The 23,813-nt window shown below is 43.2% G+C and overlaps 1 protein-coding gene across 1 annotated transcript in view; it reads left to right on the plus strand.

Annotated features, from left to right (window-relative positions):
- The window catches only part of NEU1 (neuraminidase 1), a 31,467-nt gene that overhangs the window by 1,958 nt on the left and 5,696 nt on the right, over positions 1–23,813 (plus strand). The window contains exons 2-5 of the mRNA XM_058171393.1: positions 9,183–9,375; positions 11,297–11,559; positions 12,448–12,633; positions 16,132–16,351. Coding sequence (XP_058027376.1) covers positions 9,183–9,375; positions 11,297–11,559; positions 12,448–12,633; positions 16,132–16,351 — 862 coding nt within the window. The remainder of the gene's footprint in view (positions 1–9,182; positions 9,376–11,296; positions 11,560–12,447; positions 12,634–16,131; positions 16,352–23,813) is intronic.

Genomic DNA, 23,813 nt, shown 5'->3' on the forward strand with positions numbered 1-23,813 from the left:
CCAAGTCACAACTGATAAGGAGGAAATGGAGATTTTGCAGTAACCTTCCCCTGGATTGGGGAGGGAATGGAAATTTTACAGTATCCTTTCCCTGCCATGCCACACCACAGAGCCTCACCCACAGAAACGGTAGTAAAAAATTTTGAAACCCACCACTGCTCAGCATGGCTATTCTAGGAAATTTAACTGTTTATTAACTTTCTCAGACTGCACAATTCCGTGATAATTACACAGGCAGTTCTCAACTTACAACCATTTAGCAACCATTCAAAGTTACAATGGTCGTCCCCCCAAAAACTACGGTACTTACAACCTGGTTCTGCAATTCTAGGACAGCCAGTTGCCCCCCTCCCTGCGGTCACGTGACCGAAATTTGAGTGCTCAGTAACCGTCTTGAATGTATAAGTGTTTGCAGTGTCCCGCATTCACGTTCTCAATTATGGTTGTGAGTTGAGGCTCAGTTAAGTCAAAGACTATCTGTAATTAGCAAGATTACTTGTATACAGGTAATCCTCGACTTACAACAGTTCGTTTAGTGACCATTACAACGGCATTACATTACAAGTTTCAACGGCACTGAAACTTATGTGACTTATGACAATTTCTCACACGACCACTTTAGCATCCCCCATTGTCACGTGGTCAAAAATTCAGACACTTGGCAACTGACTCATATTTATGACAGTTGAAGTGTCCCGGGGGTCATGTTAGCACCCTTTGCTGCCTTCCAACAAGCGAAGTCAATGGGGAAGCCAGATTCACTTAGAATAGAATAGAATAGAATAGAATAGAATAGAATAGAATAGAATAGAATAGAATAGAATAGAATAGAATAGAATAGAATTTTATTGGCCAAGTGTGATTGGACACACAAGGAATTTGTTTTGGTGCATATGCTCTCAGTGTACATAAAAGAAAAGATACGTTCATCAAGGTACAACATTTACAACACAATTGATGATCAATATAGCAATATAAATCATAAGGATTGCCAGCAACAAGTTATAGTCATACAGTCATAAGTGGAAAGAGATTGGTGATGGGAACTATGAAACGATTAATAGTAGTGCAGATTCAGTAAATAGTCTGACAGTGTTGAGGGAATTATTTGTTTAGCAGAGTGATGGCCTTCGGGAAAAAACTGTTCTTGTGTCTAGTTGTTCTGGTGTGCAGTGCTCTATAGCGTCGTTTTGAGGGTAGGAGTTGAAACAGTTTATGTCCAGGATGCGAGGGATCTGCAAATATTTTCACGGCCCTCTTCTTGATTTGTGCAGTATACAGGTCCTCAATGGAAGGCAAGTTGGTAGCAATTATTTTTTCTGCAGTTCTAATTATCCTCTGAATAACCCTGTTACTAATTTAACAATTGTACTGATTCACTTAACAACTATGGCCAGAAAGTTCGTAAAATGGGCCAAAATTCAATGTCTGTCTCAGTTAGCAACAGAAATTTGAGGCTCAATTGTGATCGTATGTCGAGGACTACTTATACATAATGTCTGTGTGACAGATCCCTTTTTGACTTAACCAAAGCTAGGTGTATATGCAGTTTCTCTTGCAAAACCTTTTACGTTGTTTTCTGTGCTGAGCCTAGCAACTCCTCTTGGGTTTGTAATTTCACATTTTTCACTCTTTGCTAAGCTTCTTCTTCTTGCCCTGTGCTCTGATCTCTGTACTTTTTGTCCCTGACAGCTGCACTAACCTGCATGTTTCCCATTCTTGCGTGGGCAGAAAAAATAGACCGGGATATTTTGCACAGTCTCTTTGTCAAGTCTTGGTTTGTCTGTGATGAAACCAGAATGTGCTTCCTGCTATCACAGTTTTGAAATTAAGGAGAGCCTTGTTTGAAATAACTTTGCTCTCCCACTTCCAAAAGGGTCTATGACAACTCACCACAGCCAACTCGCTCCGGCTAACTCGCCACAGCCAACTTCTCACGGCCAATTTGCTGTGGCCAATTCCCCATAGGACAGCTCACCATGGCCAACTCACCATGGGAAAACTCACTGTGGGACAAGAGTTGCACTAATATCAAAGAAATGGTGGAATAGAATCATTAAAGAAAGGATGCGAAAGGAGGGACAGAATGAAATGTGAATGACAAAAATTATTTTTTTTATTTTCAATAATTAAATTGAATTATTACTGTATTTTTTGGACTATAAGACGCACTGGTGTATAAGATGCATCATGATTTCAAAGAGGTAAGTAAGAAAAAAAAAGGGTTTTGCCCTCCCCAGCCCCTAGGAGCACTCTGCAGGTTTCCCAAGCCCTTTGCGCAGCCTGTTTTTCGCAAAAACGGGCCACGCAGAGGGTTTGGGAGGCCTGCAGAGTGCTCCTGAGCTGGGAGGCAAAACGCCCCCATTTTTGCAAAAAACAGGCCCATTTTTTGCAAAAAATGGCGTCATTTTTGCCCTCCCCAGCCCCCAGGAGCACTCTGTAGGCCTTCCCAAACCTCTGTGTGCCCTGTTTTTTTGCAAAAATGGGTCCATTTTTCACAAAAACAGGCCCATTTTTCGCAAAAATGGGACAAGCAGGTCGGGGCTTCAGGGGGCAAAAAATGGCTGTATTCAGTGTAGAAGACGCACCAACATTTCCACCTCTTTTGGGGGTGAAAAGTGCATCTTATACTGCGAAAAATACAGTAAATTGTCCTGTGGCGAGTTGTCCTGTTAGCCATGGTGAATTGGCTGTGGCGAGTTTGCCTCAGCGAGTTGGGTTAGGGTTAGGGTTAGGGAAACAACAGAAACCACCAAGGCTTAAAAATATCAGTGGGGATTTGGTAGATCTCAGCCCTGATTGTATCAATGAGACACTGTAATGTGTAGTATTTGTACACTAAAATCTCTTAATGAGAGAAGAAGCCGGGGGGGGGGGGGACACCCACTAACACCAAAATAGAACCAGTTTGATGCAGTGGTTATGGCAACTGGCTAAAAACTGGGAGACTGTAAATTCCAGTCTGCCTTGGTCATGAAGCCAGTGGGTTACCTTGGGCCAGTCCCTCTCTCTCACCCCTAGAAAAGAAGTAATGGCAATCTCTTCTGAAAAAAACCGTGCCAAGAAAACTTCAGCGATTTTGTCTCTGAGAATCGGGACATGATTGAATGGATAGAGGGGAAAAATAACACCACCCCAAAACTGATTTTGCACGGAGATCTTGCATGGATGCTTTGAGAGGGAGTCTGACTTATCAGCTGATAGGTTTCCTCCAAAATAAGACGTCCCCTGATAATAAGCCCAATCGGGCTTTTGAGCGCATGGCAATAAAGCCTTATTTCAGGGTTCAAAAAAATATAAGACAAGGTCTTATTTTCGGTGAAACACAGTAGTAGGGCTCCTTTGTGTATTAAGTGTAGTACTCTTCAAGGACAATTTAAAATAATGTTATCAGATGTTTATTTTGCTGACGAGAAGAGAATTAGCTTAAAGTCCCCAAACCAGCTTCTGGGCCTAAGGGAGCGTGATCTCAACCTAGTTGATAAGGAAAAGAAGATGGGATTCCTGCATTGTGCTAATCCAAGATGTTAATTTGTTTAGGTTTAAGTTTATGTAGTTTAGGTTTAAGTTTATGTAGTTGTTTACAACTACATGAATCACCCTCCTTTGTTAACCCCTGATTTTATTATAGTTTACGTATAACAGTTTTAAGGCAGAGGGCTGCCTCTGATCTTTGAGTGTGTGTGTGTATGTGTGTCTAAGATTGTAATTCGAGATGTAAGCTAGGCTAAAATATTAAAAGAGCCAGTTTAGTTCATTGGTTAAGATACTGACCTAGAAACCAGGAGACTGTGAATGTTCTATGCATGAAAATGACTGGTGACTTTGGTCTGCCACACATACTCACCTGACCGGATTTTGTGGGGGAAATAGGAGGAAGAAAGAATATTAGTATGTTTGCCACTTTTATTTGTCTATGCAAGATAAAAATCTAGAGAGTTGTTAATTAAAGAAAAAATAATTAACTATAATATAGCTGAGAGCCAGTTAGCTATAAAAGACACAAGGAACTCTGATTTCTAGTCTTCCCTTAGACATGAAGCCAGCTTGGGCCAGTCCATCTCTCTCAGCCTCAGGAATGGAAAAATGTGCAAGGCACTTCTAAGCCTGGGAATTTATCCATGTAGTTACCAAGGGTCAAGATTGACTTCAAGGCACAAGGGGGGAAAATAGCTGTAGAGAAAGCCCTCAACTTACAACCCAAACTGAGCCTGGAATTTTGGTTGTAAGTTGTTGCGTTTGGAAATCAAATCACCACATGACCAGAGTCATTTTTACAATGGTCATTAAATCAGATATTGTGGCTTTGATGCAGATTACACGGTCATAAATCCAAATCCAGTTTATCCAATGGATGTTTTTTTGCCAAAAAATGGCAACAACAACAACAACAACAAAAACACAAAAAGAAATTACGTGACCTCAGGATTCTACAGCCTATTGTAAATGCGAACCAGTTGCCTAGCACCTGAAAGGTGATCATATGACTGCAGGGACAGTACGGCAGTCATAACTTTAAGGAGGGGTCATTAGTAACTTTTTTTTTTAGTCCATTGTAACTTTGGTCTTTAAGCAACTGGTTCGGAAGTCAAGTCTATTAATAACAGTTATAAATCAATAATTATTTTGGAGAGGCTGCTGGCTACCCTTAAAACTTTGGAGGGCATAATATTATCCTGAGACCAGGGGTGGGTCTCCCTGGGGGTTCACAGGGGTTCGGGAGAACCTCTAGCTAAGAATCTGTGCAGTTCGGAGAACCTCCAAATCCCACCCCTGGCTGGCCCCTCCCACCCCACCCCTCCCAGGAGTCCCCATGCAGCCTGTCTTGGATGCAGGTAAGTGCAGAGTCGCACAGAGGCTCGGTGAATGTGAAAAACGAGCCTACCAGAAGTTCAGGAAGGCCAGAAATGGGCTCCTTTCCAGCCGCCAGAGGGCCTCCGGAACCCAGGGAGGGCAAAAAAGCCCCCCTTTCCCCCCACCATGGTGCAGGAGGCTGATTAGGCCACACCCACAGTGACCACGCCCACCCAGCAACCGGGCAGAGAACCTCTTGATAAAATTTTTTGCCTGAGAGGCCTCTTAATGTACACCCCAGTTTACTTTTGAAAAACCAGACCAGAGCTAGTATTTTTATATGGGGGGAGGTGTATATACAAATCTCCTATATTTTTAACTCCCAACTCATGATAGTACTAGTTGAGGTTTGACCGTGAGTCTGTAGGAGTCGAGAAATATTCTGCTGTTTGCAAAATGATTCATCTGATCACATGTGCCCGGCAGTTAACAGGAAATGTCAAGGATACGTAAGAAGCAATGGAAATTTGTTTGAAGATTTTGTCAGGTTAATAATATTCCATATCATGCTTTTCCTCCATAGAACTTGGCGTTTGATTCCTCATCCTCTTATTTTTTTATGAAATCTGAAATGTTATCATTTCTGCACTATAATCAAAGTATTAGATTTGCTTTGTTATATATACTGTTCCATTACCGTGAGCGTTTCTGGTTTTTTCTTTTCATTTGTGACTTCTAAATATGCTTAGTTCTGATGGGGATTTTTGTCAGACTGAAAAGCAGAGCCAACGACGGTGACCAAAACAGTAGTCTTCGACTTACGACCACAATTGAGTAGAAAAATTTGGTTGTTAAGTGAGACAAGTGAGTTTTGCCCCATTTTGTGACCTTTCTTGACACAGTTGTTAAGTGAATCACTGCAATTGATAAGTTAGTAACCCGGTTGTTAAGTGAAACTGTCTTTTCCCATGGACTTCGCTTGTCAGAAGTTCGCAAAAGGGGGATCCCATGACCTTGGGACACGGCAACGGTCATAAATATAACCAACTGCCAAGCATCTGCATTTTGATCACATGATCATGGGGCTGCTTCAAAGGTTGTATGTGAAAAACAGTCATGAGTCACTTTTTTCAGTGCTGTTGTAACTTTGAATGGTCACTAAATGAACTGTTGTAAATCGAGGATTACCTGTAATGAAAAAAGCTGGTGAGTAGACCAGCTCTTCAGAACTTTTCTGGACCAGGAGAGGACAGGAGATCACCCACATGAATTCTAAACAGTTGTTACTTTCAAAGAGACCACAAGACAGTGGTCTCCAACTGAGTTTTGATCACTGGGAGACGTTTAGAAATTGCTTGTTAATTACTTTTGAGGTATTACCTAAAAATACACAGCTGATTAACTGAGAATATAAAATGACACAAACTATCCTAACATTGAAAATACCAAATGATATGTGGAGAAATGGAATCAGAAGGTAGTAACGTCAGTATCAAAGTTTGCTTCTATGGTTAGACTGTGCCCCAAAAGATGTTACAAAAGAACCAGCAAATGAGGAACACGTTTTATTTGACAAGGCAGAGATGGCATCAAAAGTGGATCTGCAAATAACTACAAGAGTGATAGGAAAGAGGGTGTCTCACTGTACATATAAAAGAAACTTGTTAATGCTTTAAAAATCTAAGGAGAAATACAAATAATAATAAAAAATAATAATTCAGCCACAGTTTTGTTCCATATAGTATCAACCTTGTGAACTCTCAAGTTTCCTCTTTCCGCTATGTAGTCAAAATGGACAGCAATGAAAGTATATGTATATGTATATATATATGTATGTATTTGTTTTCTGAGGTTTTCGCGGGTGTTTGTATGTAGGTCTTTGGTTATTCGGGTTTTCTCCCGCGTAAAATTGGAAGTGTCTTGGCGACGTTTCGACGAAGTCTCATTCGTCATCTTCAGGCTTCAGCTTCGTGCTTCTGGGAGCAATGTGTGACTGCAGCTGTTTCTTCCTTTTTAACTGCTAGTGGGGGTTTGAATTGATTGGGTGGGAGCTTGGCTGTGCTCTGATTGGATGGTGTGTTTTTTTTGGTGCTCTGATTGGCTGGGGGTGTGTCCTGTATATATACATATACAGGATATATGTATATTGGCTGTATGTATGTATATTGTATGTATGTATATATGTATATTGGCTAGGGGTGTGTCCTGTATATATACATATATATACATATATGTATGTATATGTATATGTATATAGTATATGTATATAGTATATTATGTATATGTATACGTATATGTTACACACTATTCTAAAAATACGAGTTCCAGGTATATTTGTAAAACAAGAAACAGACATTCTGTGAGCTCCGGAACTTACAAGTGGGAGATGGCTGGAATGGCCTATTACACGCGCAATGGCCAAATTGATTAGTGGCATATAAAGGCAGAGATCTCTGCAATGGCAGTTTAATACTCTATGTCAGCAGATGGCTGACGAAAGTTTAGTAGAATAAAATTGTAATTATTTTAGTTCTGGAGCTCACAGAATGTCTGTTTTTTGTTTTACATATGTATGTGTATGTATGGGTGCAGGTATATATTTATGTATTTATCTATCATATGTATATGTGTATTATGTAGGTGTTTGGGTAGATATAGTCTTTCTCTTGAGAGCAGGCAACAGAATTTCATTTTTAATGTGGGTCAGTGTGCTCACAGTAAAAAAATGACAATAAAGTTATCTATTTTATCTTACCTGAAAGACTGACCTGAATATTTTTTTTTGTATTGGATTTACAAAAGAGACTTGTTAATATTTTTTTTTTAGAATCTTGTGAGAAGAATCAAGAAAAGAAATCAAACTCTATAGCATTACTTGAATGGACTAAAGATTAAGACTGATAGAAATAAAAGGAAGGAATATAATGTTGGTTTCTTTGATCAAGTTTAAATTAAGATATTTTGCTACTTCTGGCTACCTTTTTTGGACTTTCTGCTAGAACTGAAAAGTTGATGCCTTATGGATTTGTCTATAGATAAAACATGGATGAACTAAAGAACTAAAAGACGGTGAAGAGTTACAAAAATATTTTATGTTTTGTTATGATGTAGGTTGGAAGTAATTTTTATATGTTTTCTTTCTCTTAACTATTGTATATTCTTCCTTTTCTTTTTTTCTATTTTCTGTGCTTAGTTTTCTTTTTTCCCGACCTTTGCATTTTCACTTTTCCTTTCCTTTCTTGTTCTTAGTTTGTATTACATTTGACTATTGTAACTGAAATTACATTTGTTGGAGGTTTTTTTTCTTTTTTTGCCTTGTGGTTAAGGTGTTATCCTCTTGCACATTTTTTTATGTTGTTCCCTAAATTTCAAGCTTCTGACAACTAATTCCCTCTTGATATTTTCAGTGTTTCTGCTTTAGTTTCTATCCCATTTTTTCACTCCCTTAAAGAAGTCTTATTGCATTCAAACATAGTATGGCCTTAAGAATACAGTTGTGCAGTTGCAAGAGTGTTAGCTTTGTTGTCGTTAGTTGCGAAGTCGTGTCCGACCCATCAAGACCTCATGGACAACGTTCCTCCAGGCCTTCCTGACCTCTACCATCATCTGGAGTCCATTTAACCTCACGCCAACAGCTTCAGTGACTTCATCCAGCACCTCGTTCGCTGCCATCCCCTTCTTCTTTTGCCCTCAATCGTTTCCAACATTAGGCTCCAGTGAGTTTTTCCTTCTCAGTAGGCAGCCAAAGTGTTTGAGTTTCATCTTTAGGATCTGGCCTTCTAAAGAGCAGTCAGGGTTGATCTCCTCTAGAACTGACTTGTTTGTTTGCCTTGCAGTCCAAGGGACTCTCAGGAGTCTTCTACAGCACCAGAGTTCAAAGGCCTCAATTCTTTGGCGCTCAGCCCTTCTTATGGTCCAACTTTCACAGCCATCCATTGCAACTGGGAAAATCATATCCTTGACTATACGCACTTTTGTTGGCAGGATGAGGTCTCTGCTTTTTAGTATGCTGTCTAGATTGTTTCTCACTTATTTTTATTGTGTTTCAGGATTTGGGTCCAAAGGCGAACAGAGCTTAATTTGGTACAAATCCTTCTGTTAAAGATAAAGGAGAACCTCGGTCTCTTTTGCATCTGCTTAAACCAGCTTTGATTGAAAAACAGTACCGTCATTGGCCCAACCCTGGTTCTCTAGTCAGACAGGAAGTTAGCACTTTTGGTGGGGATTATGAATCTCAGAAACAGGAACATTTCTATCCTGCCATTAAAAAACAAACAAACTGGTCCATGTGGAGGCCAAGCTTCACAGATAACAGATATACTTATTGTTTCTTTCACCGCTTCCTTGCAGCCAAGGCCTGATGACCTTCCCTGGTTTTGTCTCGGCAGGTGAAACCTCGTATCGTCATGGAGCAATTGCTCTGGGTCAGTGGCGGCGCAATCGGGGAGGTAAACACGTTCAGGATACCTCTCATCACAGCGACACCATACGGCACCCTTTTGGCCTTTTCAGAAGCCAGGAAGACTTCGGCTTCTGACAGTGGGGCTAAATTCATAGCCCTTCGCAGATCAGTAGACAAAGGTTTGTCAGACTTAAGACGCAGGAGGGACGGGAGTGGACATTGGTTTCTGTCTCAGGGGCAGAAGTCTCTAGGGCCGTGATGGTGAACCTATGGCACATGTGCCACAGGTGGCACGCAGAGCCCTCTCTGCGGGCACTCTAGCTGTTGCCCCAGCCCAGCTCCATTGCGCATAAGAATGTGCCTCCCTCTGGCCAACTGGTGTTTGGGTCTCCACTGTGCAGGGGTGAGCACATGCGGGGAACACACACACACACATACGCAGGGGTCAGGGCGCATGCGGAGTGGTGCAGGAGGCTTTTCAGGCCCTAAACGGGGCACAGGGGGCCTTGTACTGCGCCCCCGTACCCCGCTTTGGGCCTGGAAAGCCTCTTGCACCAACCTGGAAGATAAACAGGATGCAGGTGGGTGTGTGAAGCCCCCTGCGCCCCGTTTTGGGCCTGGAAAGCTGCCTGCAGCAACCTGGAAGCCATAACAGCGCGGGGAGGCACATGTGCAGGGGGGCGGGTGCATGCATGGGGGATGCTGGCCCTAGAGCTGGCCCCAGAGTGGGGTGGGAATGGAGATTTTACAATATCCTTCCCCTAGGAGAGGGGAGGGAATGGGGATTTTGCAGCATCCTTCTGCCATGCCCACCAAGCCACGCCCACCAAGCCACACCATACCACGCCCACCAAGCCACACCCACAAAACCAGTAGTAAAAAAAATTGGGTTTACCCCACTTAAAACAGAAGCTGAACAAAACTATGACACTGTTTAGTTACAACATTCAAGAGAGCAGGGGAGAGGTTTTAAGATATTTATATGGCTTCCCACCTTATAGGTAGGCCTCAGCTTACAGCCACAATTGACCCTAAAATTTCTGTGGCGAAGCGAGACAGTTGTTAAGTGAATTTTGCCCCATTTTGCATCCTTTCTTGCCCCAGTTGTTAGGTGAATCACTGCAGTTGTTAATTTAGTAATATGGTTGTTAAGTGAATCTGGCTTATCCATTTGATTGACCTTCGTCAGACGGTCACAAAAAGGCGATCACATAACCCCAGGACACTGCAACCTTCATAAATACATGCCAGTTGCCAAGTGTTTGAATTTTCGTCACATGACCATGGGGATGCTATAATGGTCGTGTGAAAATCAGAACGGTGATTAAACCAATTGTTGTAAGTCAAGGACTCAGAGTGGCTTCTAATCAGCATATGAAAAAGGGACGTGGTGGCTGACGTGGCTAAGACGCTGAGCTTGTCGATCGAAAGGTCGGCAGTTCGGCGGTTCGAATCCCTAGTGCTGTGTAACCCCCATTACTTGTCCCACCTTTTGCCAACCTAGCAGTTCGAAAGCACGTAAAAATGCAAGTAGAAAAATAGGGACAACCTTTGGTGGGAAGGTAACAGCGTTCTGTGTGCCTTTGGTGTTTAGCCATGCCAACCACATGACCACGGAGACATCTTCAGACAGCGCTGGCTCTTCGGCTTTGAAACTGAGATGAGCAGCGCCCCCTAGAGTCGGGAACGACTAGACATATGTACGAGGGGAGCCTTTACCTTTTATGTATGAAAAATAAAAACCAGAACCTTGGAAAATTAAAAAAAAAATATCGTGCTCCAGCCAAGAAGCCATAATAATCCTCTACTAACTACATATCCAATTAATTTAAATTATCCCTGTTGGAAACTCAGACAGGGCAGTGCAACTTGCTAGTAATTCAAGAGGAGGCTGGTATTAAACTGAAAAAGCCTAGCCCAGGCCTGTCAAACTCAGAGCCTTCAGACCAGATACTTCACACACTAGCCACATCCATGCCTGGTTTAGTGAAGGGGGGAAAAATCCTGATATGTCGTGATGCCGCGACTTTGACACCCCTGACTTAGCCTGCGTATACTGGTAGGAGAAAAATCTAATCCATGATCTGCCTGTCCTTCTAGGTGCTAACTGGAGCCCAACTTCATTCATAGTTGATGACGGTTCCCTCACAGACGGCCTCAACCTTGGAGCTGTGGTGATAGATTGGGAAAAGGACACGGTGTTCTTGATATATACCCTCTGTGCACACTACCGCGGATGTTCCACCGCCAGCGTCATGATCATTCGCAGCTTGGATGATGGCGTCACGTGGAGCCGTCCCCGGAATCTCTCTGAGGAAGTTGGCACCACTATGTTTGCCCCTGGACCGGGCTACGGCATCCAGGTGAGCCTACACCTCAAACACAGAGGTGGTAAGAAATGATTGTGCTGAACGATTCACCGTTTTTCTTACACACACACACCCCGTTTATATGTGTCGCGATGATGATGTGGGACTGGAAAGGGAACAGCATTGGGATCAATGCTAGTGTTGATCCTTATCCACCGCCATTTTTAGAAAAGAGCAAATTTCTGCCACCCCTTCCAGGTATAAACAACTCAGCAAATAGGAACAGATGAACTAATTCTACTTGATTGTAAAGCTTGTTGTTAGTTGTGAAGTCGTGTCCGACCCATCACAACCCCATGGACAATGTTCCTCCAGGCCTTCCTGTCCTCTATCATCTTCTGGAGTCCATTTAAGCTCACACCTACTGCTTCAGTGACTCCATCCAGCCACCTCATTCTCTGCTGTCCTATTCTTCTTCCGCCCTCAATCTTTCCTGCTTTCTAGCGAATATAAATCACGCAGCACAGCTGATTGTCGCACAGCTGATAGTCAGAACTAACTTTTTTAAAGCATTTTTTTACTACTGGTTCTGGCAAACCGGTAGTAAAAGAATGCTTAAAAAGTAAAAAAAACAAAAGTTCCGAGGATAGCTGTGCGACAATCAGCTGTGCTGTGCAATCCTCGGAACTTTTTAAAACCTTTTTTTAGCATTTTTTACTACCGATTCCGACGAACTGGTAGCATTTGTTACTACCGGTGTGGGTGAACTGGCCCTAACCAGTAGCATTTCGCCCCTGTTTATGCCTGAGAATTAGAGAATTGCTTTCTTTTTCTCTCACACATGTCCGGACTGTCTGTTATTCGTCTGAAATGCACCTCCTCCCACCTGGAGATCGAATTTACTACATTCCATCACACTAACCAATCTATCTCGGTCTGCAGAAACGCTACGAGCCCAAGAAGGGACGCTTGATTGTTTGTGGTCATGGGACTTTAGAGCTGGACGGGATCTCCTGCCTCCTCAGCGATGACCACGGCATGACGTGGTATTACGGGAGACAGCCCTTGCATGGCATCCCTTACGGACTGCAGAAGAATTACAGTGACTTTAATCCTGACGAATGCCAGGTCAGTACAACTGGGAAGGTCGAACCTTGGCGATTGAGTTTTACATCTCAAAAAGAAATCAAAGGAGTCACTGGCTTAGAACGTTATTTGCAGATGGCGGACATTTATACACTTGATTTTGAGGGAAATGGGAGAGAACCACTGAGCAAGCTATTAAGGAGGAAGAACAAACTGCGCAAAGCAGAGACCGAAGGCGATCACGAGAAAGAAAATCCTACCTTAATTTTGTTTGCTTATAATAAGAGACAGAAAAACACCTGGGACAAGTTTTCAGGGTTGTGTTCAGCTCTTTGAGGTAGGCCCAGTCAAAGAAACAGACGTTGCAGGAATTTCAGGAATGCTATTTTATTGTTGTGTGGGGTATATAGTCCATAACGTTGAAAGCCCGAACAAATGTCTCTGTGTCCCCACTTAATATGAAATAAAACCAAGGTGAGTTACGGGTAGTCCTTAACATATGACCAGAGTTGGACCCAAACTTTTATGTTGCCGAGTGAGACATTTGTTAAGTGCCCCATTTTGCGACTTTTCTTGCTACATTTGTTAAATGAATCACTGCAGTTGTTAAATTGGTAATCTGGTCTCGCCATTGGCTTTGCTTGTCAAAAGAGGATCACGTGACCCTGGGACACTCCAACCGTCATAAATGTGAGTCAGTTGATAAGCATCCGAGTGTAAACACCCATGTGACCATGGGGATGTTGCAACGGTCATGAGTGTGAACAATGGTCATAGATAGGTCACTCATTTCGGTGTCATTGTAAATTTGAACAGGCATTAAGCGAACTGTTGTAAGTCGAGGACTACCTATATTTTGAGTTTCGTTTTCACATTTCCTTCAATCTGTGGACTGTGTAATCTCTTCCTTCTTTCCTTCACAGCTCACTCTTCTCTTCCTCTCTGATCAGCACTCTTACACTTTCCCAAGGTCAATTCTACATTCCTTTTACAAATTGTACGAGGTTACCTCACCTTGTAGTTGTAGGATTCCTGAGAATTTCGGTCAAATGGGAAGTAAGTCTCTACATTTTAAACAGATTTGAAAGAGAAAGAAGGACTAGGGGAGACATGATAGCAGTGTTCCAATATCTCAGGGGCTGCCACAAAGAAGAGGGTGTAAAACTATTCTCCAAAACACCTGAAGGTAGAACAAGATGCAACGGGTGGAAACTAATCCAGGAGAGAAGCAACTTAGAACTAAGGAGAAATTTCCTGACAGTTAGAACAATTACCGTATATACTCGAGTATAAGCCGAGTTTTTCAGCACGTTTTTTGTGCTGAAAAACGTCCCCTCGGCTTATACTCGAGTATATCTGACTTATCTCAGTTTTTTTTCTTCTTTTTTTCACATTATACCGGATGGTGCAAACTTGGCGGGCTTTTGCATTAGCGCGGGGAAGCCCTGCCGGTGCAGTGAGAGGGCGGGGCGGGGGAGCCGCCAGCCTTCTCGGCTGAGGGGGGGAGGCTTTCCCTGACCGGTAGCTGCCTCATTTCCCTCCCTCGGCTTATACTCGAGTCCCCAGTTTACCCCAGTTTTTTGGGGTAAAATTGGGGACCTCGGCTTATACTCGGATCGGCTTATATTCGAGTATATATGGTAATAAGTGGAACAACTTGCCTGCAGAAGTTGTAAATGCTCCAACACTGGAGGTTTTTAAGAAGATGTTGGATAACCATTTGTCTGAAGTGGTGTAGAGATTCCTGCCGGGGCAGGGGGTTGGACTAGAAGACCTCCAAGGTCCCTTCCAACTCTGTTGTTGCTGTTGTTGTTGTTGTTGTTGTTATGGTAAACTGGACTCTAGTCTTCATGTTTGTAGGAAAGGGATTTGAAACCCAGGCAATGTGACCCTGTCTAAATTCATTCAGAATTTCATCCCACTAAATTCAGGAGGAACCATCTTCAGACAATAAAGATGTATCCAATGATGGTTTGAATATTAACATAAGAGAATCCTTAAAAATTGGCAGACTACTTCTAGGGACTTGGGCCAAACTGAGGAGTGCATTTTACACTGCTGTGTTTTGAGGTGATACCTCAGCTGTTTTAACAACTTGTCTCTTCTTTCTCTGAATGGCTCTGTCCGTGTGGCTCTGGTGAGGTGGAAATCGGTTGGCTAATGAAGTAGTCTTCGACTTACGACCACAATTGAGCCCAATATTTCTATTGCTGAGACTGTTGTTAAGCGTTGTCCCATTTTACGACTTTGTCTTGTCGAAGCCGACTCTAGGCAGCTTACAATTAAATGGCAAATAAGATTTATTTATTTCTGTGGCATAAACCTTGATGGTTGGAAAATATTGGAGTGTGAGGTCTTACCCAAATGAGGACAAAAAGAATCTTCGCGTTTATCCCAAATCATCTTAATTTCATCTGCATACTCATGTATTCTGTGTAGTAAAGAATTTGCTTTAAAAACTCTATGCTCTATATCAGAGGTGTCAAAATCAAGGCCTGAGGGCCAGATCTGGCCCATGAGGTATTTAGATCTGGCCCGGAGGATCGCCCTGCGGTACCTCTGCCAGTGAAAACAGAGCTCGGGAGGGCTGCGTGCAGTCTTCCCAAGATCCGTTTTTGCTGGTAGAGGGTTGCAGGAGGCCGTCGCAGCCGAAACGGAGCTCGGGGGCCCGTGTTCGCTGGCAGAGTGCTTGGGCCACCACACGACTGATGTCAGACTGGCCACACACACACTGGCTCCCCAAGGTCAAACACAACCCTGATGTGGCCTTCAATGAAATAGTTGCGACCCAGGCCTCAGTAGGTAGTAGGAAAGTCAGTCAGTGTAAAAACAAACAAACTTTATTCGAACAGCTGAGAATTATTTATTCTCAGCGTAGTTCAACTAAATTAAAGCAGATTCCTCCCAACACAAATTCCTCAGTCCTATCACCAACCTTGGTCCAATCAGGCAAACTGGAAAAGGCCTTTCTTGGCAGTTTAGAAGACACCGATACAAAATAAATGCAAAAAGACAAAGCTATCGAAGTTGTTTTCCGGCAAAGCCCAAACGCCGTTGCTGTTCTTTTAAGCCTTATCGAGCCCTACTCCCGAGTCGTCCTCTTTGCTTGAGCTGCTCTTGCCTTCTGGCAGCTCTTCTCATGTGTGCATTAGGAACAGGCTCCTCCTATTCCTCTGCCTCACTACTGTCAGCCTCTGGAGGCTTCGGAGTCCGCACCTCACTCCCCGATGGTCCTGGCCCCACCTCAGTCTCCGATGCAGAGCCCTCATCCGGGCCTTCCCCAGCCTCCAGGACTGGCCCACGCTCTTCCTCAGCCTCCATTGTCTGACTCCATTGCCAGCTCCAAAGGCCGCTGGCAGACCACAACATTAATTGAGTTTGACACCCCTGCTCTATATGGCTTAGCAGGGCTTGGGAACTTAGTCGTTGTGGCTCACAAACCACGGCAATAGAAAGTGTGAGGTCCTACCCAAATACAGCGGAAAAGGAAGAATATGACTGCTTATCCCAAATCTTCTCATTGTTCTCCTTTTCGAACAGCCCTATGAGCTGCCAGATGGTTCTGTGGTGGTGAACGCCCGGAATGAGAATTTCTACCATTGCCGATGTCGCATAGTGGTTCGCAGTTACGACGGTTGCGATACCCTTCCGTTGGAGAACGTGAGATTTGATGAGGGTTTAGTAGATCCCGCAGTGGCCGCAGGAGCTCTTGTCAAATCCGGTCTGGTTTTCTTCACCAATCCAGCCCATCGTCAGCTGCGTGAGTAAAAACAATCAAAAGATTGAGATTTTCTCTCTGTATGTTTGCATCTGGGTGTGCAAGTTGCACAATGCTACCGTTTGCTTAACCTTGGTGTATTATGCCACAATTGGCCAAATTCACTCAAATAGCTGGGGACGAGGAATGTTTTCGTTGATTCTTTTTCTTTTATTCAACTGTCTCCTGTCCCTAAACACACTGAAAGGTCTGCAATTGACACAAAAGATTTTTGTATCCGTCATATTTCTACTTGTTGTGCACCTTACTTAACCTCCTGCTAGTTCTGTTAATTTCCCTATTAAACCTTGGAACCAAAATTACAGGTGAAGACCACTACTGTATAAAAGTTAATAATCACTAATTGTAGCATGCTTGTACTTCTTTAATATATATATATAAATATATATATATATATATATATATATATATATATATATATATATATATATATATATATATATATATATGTCTTTGGTTGTTCGGTTTTCTCCGTGTAAAATTGGAAGTGTCTTGGCGACGTTTGACGAAGTCTCATTCGTCATCTTCAGGCTTCAGCCGTGCTTCTGGGAGCAATGTGTGATCGCAGCTGTTTCTTCCTTTTAACTGCTAGTGGGGTTTGAACTGATTGGGTGGGAGCTTGGCTGTGCTCTGATTGGATGGGGTTTTCTGTGCTCTGATTGGCTGGGGTGTGTCCTGTGTTGGTGGGGCCTTGGTTGTGCTCAGTCTAATCTGTGCTGCAGGGGGATTTGAGCTGGTGAGCTGCACTGCTGCTGTTTGGCTTCGTGTTCGTGGTCGTGCTACATCTTCGTAGTGGGTGTCAGTCTGCTGCATGTATGGATTGGAGGGGTTTGAAGTGGCTAATGTTGCAGCTGCGGTCTGGCTTCTGGTCCTTGGTCGTGCTTCCTGATCAGTGTGGGTTTGGGTGTGCTTTCTGGGTGGATGTGTGGTGATGACATCCTGTGTGGACCTCGTGAGTGTGGGTCTGGTGTCATTCCTCGTGTTAGGGACACGTTTGTCAATAAGGGCAGGTTTCCAAATGGCTGGTAGGCGGGAGGTATCATCTCGTTTGTTCATGCTGTGTGGGCGTTTTTCTATCTCGATGGCTTCTCTGATTATTCTGTTGTTAAAGTGTTCAGTTTTGGCGATAGTTCTGGTCTTTTTAAAGTCAATATCAGCTTCGTGCTTCTGCTTCAGCTTCGTGCTTCTGGGAGCAATGTGTGATCGCAGCTGTTTCTTCCTTTTAACTGCTAGTGGGGGTTTGAACTGATTGGGTGGGAGCTTGGTTGTGCTCTGATTGGATGGGGGTTTTTCTGTGCTCTGATTGGATGGGGGTGTGTCCTGTGTTGGTGGGGCTTGGTTGTGCGCAGTCTAGTCTGTGCTGCAGGGGGATTTGAGCTGGTGAGCTGCATAGCTGTTGTTTGGCTTTGTGGTCGTGCTACATCTTCATAGTGGGTGTCAGTCTGCTGCATGAATGGATTGGAGGGATTTGAAATGGCTAATGTTGCAGCTGCGGTCTGGCTTCTGGTCCTTGGTCGTGCTTTATGATCAGTGTGGGTTTGGGTCTGCTTTCTGGGTGGATGTGCGGTGGTGACATCCTGTGTGGACCTTGGGTGTGGGGGTCTGGTGTCATTCCTCGTGTTAGGGACTCGTTTGTCAATAAGGGCGGGTTTCCAAATGGCTGGTAGGCGGGAGGTGTCATCTCGTTTGTTCATGCTGTGTGGGCGTTTTTCTATCTCAATGGCTTCTCTGATTATTCTGTTGTTAAAGTGTTCAGTTTTGGCGATAGTTCTGGTCTTTTTAAAGTCAATATCATGTCCTGTGACTTTAAAGTGTTGGACCAGGGAAGAAGTTGGTTCCTCTTTTTTGAATGAGTTCTTGTGTTCTTCAATGCGTGCACTTATTCTTCTGTTGGTTTGTCCAGGTTTGTCCAGGACACACCCCCAGCCAATCAGAGCACAGAAAAACCCCCATCCAATCAGAGCACAGCCAAGCTCCCACCCAATCAGTTCAAACCCCCACTAGCAGTTAAAAGGAAGAAACAGCTGCGATCACACATTGCTCCCAGAAGCACGAAGCTGAAGCCTGAAGATGACGAAAGAGACTTCGTCGAAACGTCGCCAAGACACTTCCAATTTTACACGGGAGAAAACCCGAACAACCAAAGACCTATGTACAAACACCCGTGAAAACCTCAGAAAACAAATATTGCACCTCTACGGGGAGGAAATCCACCATCTGACCAGGACCTATGAAAAACTAGAAGTCCAAAGAGCTTCCATTTTATGTGACCTCGCATTCCTACGAAACTGCCGCGATCAAAATTTAATCCCCAAATGCTTCCAATTGAAATTCCACTCCAACTCTGCAGCCACCAAACGCATCCTAAAAAGAACAGAATTGGCCTTAATCAGAAATGAACTTCACACAAAAAGATTCCTCCTAGATCAAATCAACAAAGATCTCCTCACACTTCACCTCAAACTCAGCAACAAGATGCACCCTGCACTTTGGGACAAATCCAAACAACTTGCCGCCTGAGAGCCAAACACAGACCACCCTCAAGACAGACACGCACACCAACAAACTCCGAAGACTACAAGAACGCCAGAAAACAAACCCTCCACCCTCACAGCAACACATGAAACAAACAGTGCATAACATCTCAGATAGGATCCTCACCAAAGCTGAAACCGATGTCCTTTCCAAAGGATTCAACTTTGCAGTCACTCCCAAATACATCCCCACGAAACCATTATATGCGGAGTTGAAACCAGCCTGACCAAAATCAACCCCGATGACGCTAACAAAATCAGACTCGAGATCTCCAACATCCTCTGCACCAGCAAGCCACCCAAAAGCAACTTACCCAAAGAGGAACAGACAGCACTACTTAACCTGAAAAAAGATACCAGCATAATAATCCTACCAGCAGACAAGGGCAACGCCACGGTGGTTATGAACACATCTGACTACCAAACCAAATTAACCAACCTACTCCAAGACCCTGCATACAAGCCCCTAAACACAGACCCCACCACCTACCTAGAAAAACCACTAGATCCAAAATAAAAGCCTCCCCCATCAGCGAAGAAATCCAACAAAGAATCATTCCCAGAGAGAAATCATCCAGATGCCCTAAGCTCTATGCCTCCCCAAGATACACAAAGAAGGAACCCCACTCAGACCCATAGTCAGCTCCATAGGCTCACCTCTACAAAACCTAGCCAAATTTCTGCCAAACAACTACAGCCCTATGCAGAATCCATCACCTCACACGTAAAAACTCATTCCAGTTCATAGAGATCATAAAGAAACAAAACTTACACCCCAGCCCCCTACTCGTGAGCTTTGATGTCATATCCCTCTTCACCCAATTGCCAATCAAAGAAGCCTTGACAGCTATCCAAAACAAATATAACCTCCCCAAGCACATCCTAGATCTGACCAACCACTGCCTATCCAACACATACTTCATCTATAATGGACAAAAATACAAACAAGTAGAAGGAGCACCCATGGGATCACCCCTCTCACCTGTCATTGCCAATCTCTACATGGAACACTTTGAAACCCAAGCTCTAGAAAAATCTGATCACAAACCCAAACTCTGGCTCAGATATGTAGACCATACCTTCATAATCTGGCCACACGGAAAGAAAACTTGACAACTTCCTCACACACCTCAATAGCCTACACCCCAAAATACAGTTCACCATGGAAACAGAAGTTAATAACCAACTTCCTTCCTGGATGTCTTAGTCTACAGAAACCCAATGGCTCCCTAGGACACACCATCTACCAGAAGAAAACACACACAAACCGCTATCTGCATGCACTCTCACACCACCACCCAGCACAGATCAGCTCCATAGGCTCACCTCTACAAAACCTAGCCAAATTTCTCGCCAAACAACTACAGCCCTATGCAGAATCCATCACCTCACACGTAAAAACTCATTCCAGTTCATAGAGATCATAAAGAAACAAAACTTACAGCCCAGCGACCTACTCGTGAGCTTTGATGTCATATCCTCTTCACCCAAGTGCCAATCAAAGAAGCCTTGACAGCTATCCAAAACAAATATAACCCCCAAGCACATCCTAGATCTGACCAACCACTGCCTATCCAACACATACTTCATCTATAATGGACAAAAATACAAACAAGTAGAAGGAGCACCCATGGGATCACCCTCTCACCTGTCATTGCCAATCTCTACATGGAACACTTTGAAACCCAAGCTCTAGAAAAATCTGATCACAAACCCAAACTCTGGCTCAGATATGTAGACCATACCTTCATAATCTGGCCACACGGAAAGAAAACTTGACAACTTCCTCACACACCTCAATAGCCTACACCCCAAAATACAGTTCACCATGGAAACAGAAGTTAATAACCAACTTCCTTCCTGGATGTCTTAGTCTACAGAAACCCAATGGCTCCCTAGGACACACCATCTACCAGAAGAAAACACGCACAAACCGCTATCTGCACGCACTCTCACACCACCACCCAGCACAGATCAACTCCGTAGCCAAGACACTCATCTCCAGAACAAAATGCTTAACTGATGAACAACACCTAAAACCTGAACTAGACACTCTCACTAACGTACTAACATCCAATGGATTCCAAAGAAATAAGATTACCAAGCTAATCCAAAAGAACCCCCACTAAAATCCAAGACAGAGAACAAGAAATGGCACAGCCCTCCTCCCATATATAAAAGGCACCACAGACAGAATCAGCAAGATCCTCCACAAACACAACATCAAGACAGCATTCTGCACAAACAGAAAAATATCCACCATCCTAAGAAACCCCAAAGACAAAATTGAGTTAGAAAATCAAGGAGTATATGAAATCCCATGCACCGCCTGCCCCACCACATACATTGGACAAACCAACAGAAGAATAAGTGCACGCATTGAAGAACACAAGAACTCATTCAAAAAAGAGGAACCAACTTCTTCCCTGGCCCAACACTTTAAAGTCACAGGACATGATATTGACTTTAAAAAGACCAGAACTATCGCCAAAACTGAACACTTTAACAACAGAATAATCAGAGAAGCCATTGAGATAGAAAAACGCCCACATAGCATGAACAAACAAGATGATACCTCCCGCCTACCAGTCATTTGGAACCCCACCCTTATTGACAAACGAGTCCCTAACATGAGGAATGACACCAGACCGACACTCACGAGGTCCACACAGGATGTCACCACCACACATGCACCCAGAAAGCAGACCCAAACCCACACTGATCATGAAGCACGACCAAGGACCAGAAGCCAGACCGCAGCTGCAACATTAGCCATTTCAAACCCCTCCAATCCATACATGCAGCAGACTGACACCCACTATGAAGATGTAGCACGACCACAAAGCCAAACAACAGCTATGCAGCTCACCAGCTCAAATCCCCTGCAGCACAGACTAGACTGAGCACAACCAAGCCCCCACCAACACAGGACACACCCCAGCCAATCAGAGCACAGAAAACCCCATCCAATCAGAGCACAGCCAAGCTCCCACCCAATCAGTTCAAACCCCACTAGCAGTTAAAAGGAAGAAACAGCTGCGATCACACATTGCTCCCAGAAGCACGAAGCTGAAGCCTGAAGATGACGAATGAGACTTCGTCGAAACGTCGCCAAGACACTTCCAATCTTACACGGGAGAAAACCCGAACAACCAAAGACCTATATACAAACACCCGTGAAAACCTCAGAAAACAAATATATATATATATATATATATATATATATATATATATATATATATATATATATATATATATATATATATATATATATATATATATATATATATATATATATATATATATATATATATGTATATATATATAAAAGTTAATAATCACTAATTGTAGCATGCTTGTAGAAGTCTCATTCGTCATCTTCAGGCTTCAGCTTCGTGCTTCTGGGAGCAATGTGTGATTGCAGCTGTTTCTTCCTTTTTAACTAGTTAAACAGTAGAAACAGTAAAAGTTAAAAAAGGAAGAAACAGCTGCAATCACACATTGCTCCCAGAAGCACGAAGCTGAAGCCTGAAGATGACGAATGAGACTTCGTCGAAACGTCGCCAAGACACTTCCAATTTTACGCGGGAGAAAACCCGAACAACCAAAGACCTATATACAAACACCCGTGAAAACCTCAGAAAAAATATATATATATATATATATATATATATATATATATATATATATATATATATATATATATATATATATATATATATATATATATATATCAAGCTGAAGCCTGAAGATAGAAACCCGATAACCAAAGACCTACATACAAACACGCATTGAATTACGCATTGAAGAACACAAATTACGCATTGAAGAACACAAGAACTCATTCAAAAAAGAGGAACCAACTTCTTCCCTGGTCCAACACTTTAAAGTCACAGGACACGATATTGACTTTAAAAAGACCAGAACTATCGCCAAAACTGAACACTTTAACAACAGAATAATCAGAGAAGCCATCGAGATAGAAAAACGCCCACACAGCATGAACAAACGAGATGATACCTCCCGCCTACCAGCCATTTGGAAACCTGCCCTTATTGACAAACGTGTCCCTAACACGAGGAATGACACCAGACCCACACTCACGAGGTCCACACAGGATGTCATCACCACACATCCACCCAGAAAGCACATCCAAACCCACACTGATCAGGAAGCACGACCAAGGACCAGAAGCCAGACCGCAGCTGCAACATTAGCCATTTCAAACCCCTCCAATCCATACATGCAGCAGACTGACACCCACTACGAAGATGTAGCACGACCACGAACACGAAGCCAAACAGCAGCAGTGCAGCTCACTAGCTCAGATCCCCCTGCAACCCAGACTAATTTGAGCACAACCAAGCCCCCACCCAAACAGGACACACCCCCAGCCAATCAGAGCACAAAAAAACCCACATCCAATCAGAGCACAGCCAAGCTCCCACCCAATCAGTTCAAACCACCACTAGCAGTTAAAAGGAAGAAACAGCTGCGATCACACATTGCTCCCAGAAGCACGGTTGAAGCCTGAAGATGATTTAATGAGACTTCAAAACGCCGCCAAGACACTTCCAATTTTACGGGAGAAAACCCAATAACCAAAGACCTATATACAAACACCCGCGAAAACCTCAGAAAACATATATATATATATATATATATATATATATATATATATATGTATATATGTATATATATGTCTTTGGTTGTTCGGGTTTTCTCCCGTGTAAAATGAAGATGACGAATGAGACTTCGTCGAAACGTCGCCAAGACACTTCCAATTTTACACGGGAGAAAACCCGAACAACCAAAGACCTACATACAAACACCCGTGAAAACCTCAGAAAACATATATATATATATATATATATATATATTGTTTACATTTATATCCCGCCCTTCTCCGA

Source organism: Ahaetulla prasina, chromosome 2 (assembly GCF_028640845.1).
Source record: "Ahaetulla prasina isolate Xishuangbanna chromosome 2, ASM2864084v1, whole genome shotgun sequence".
Lineage (NCBI taxonomy): Eukaryota > Metazoa > Chordata > Lepidosauria > Squamata > Colubridae > Ahaetulla > Ahaetulla prasina.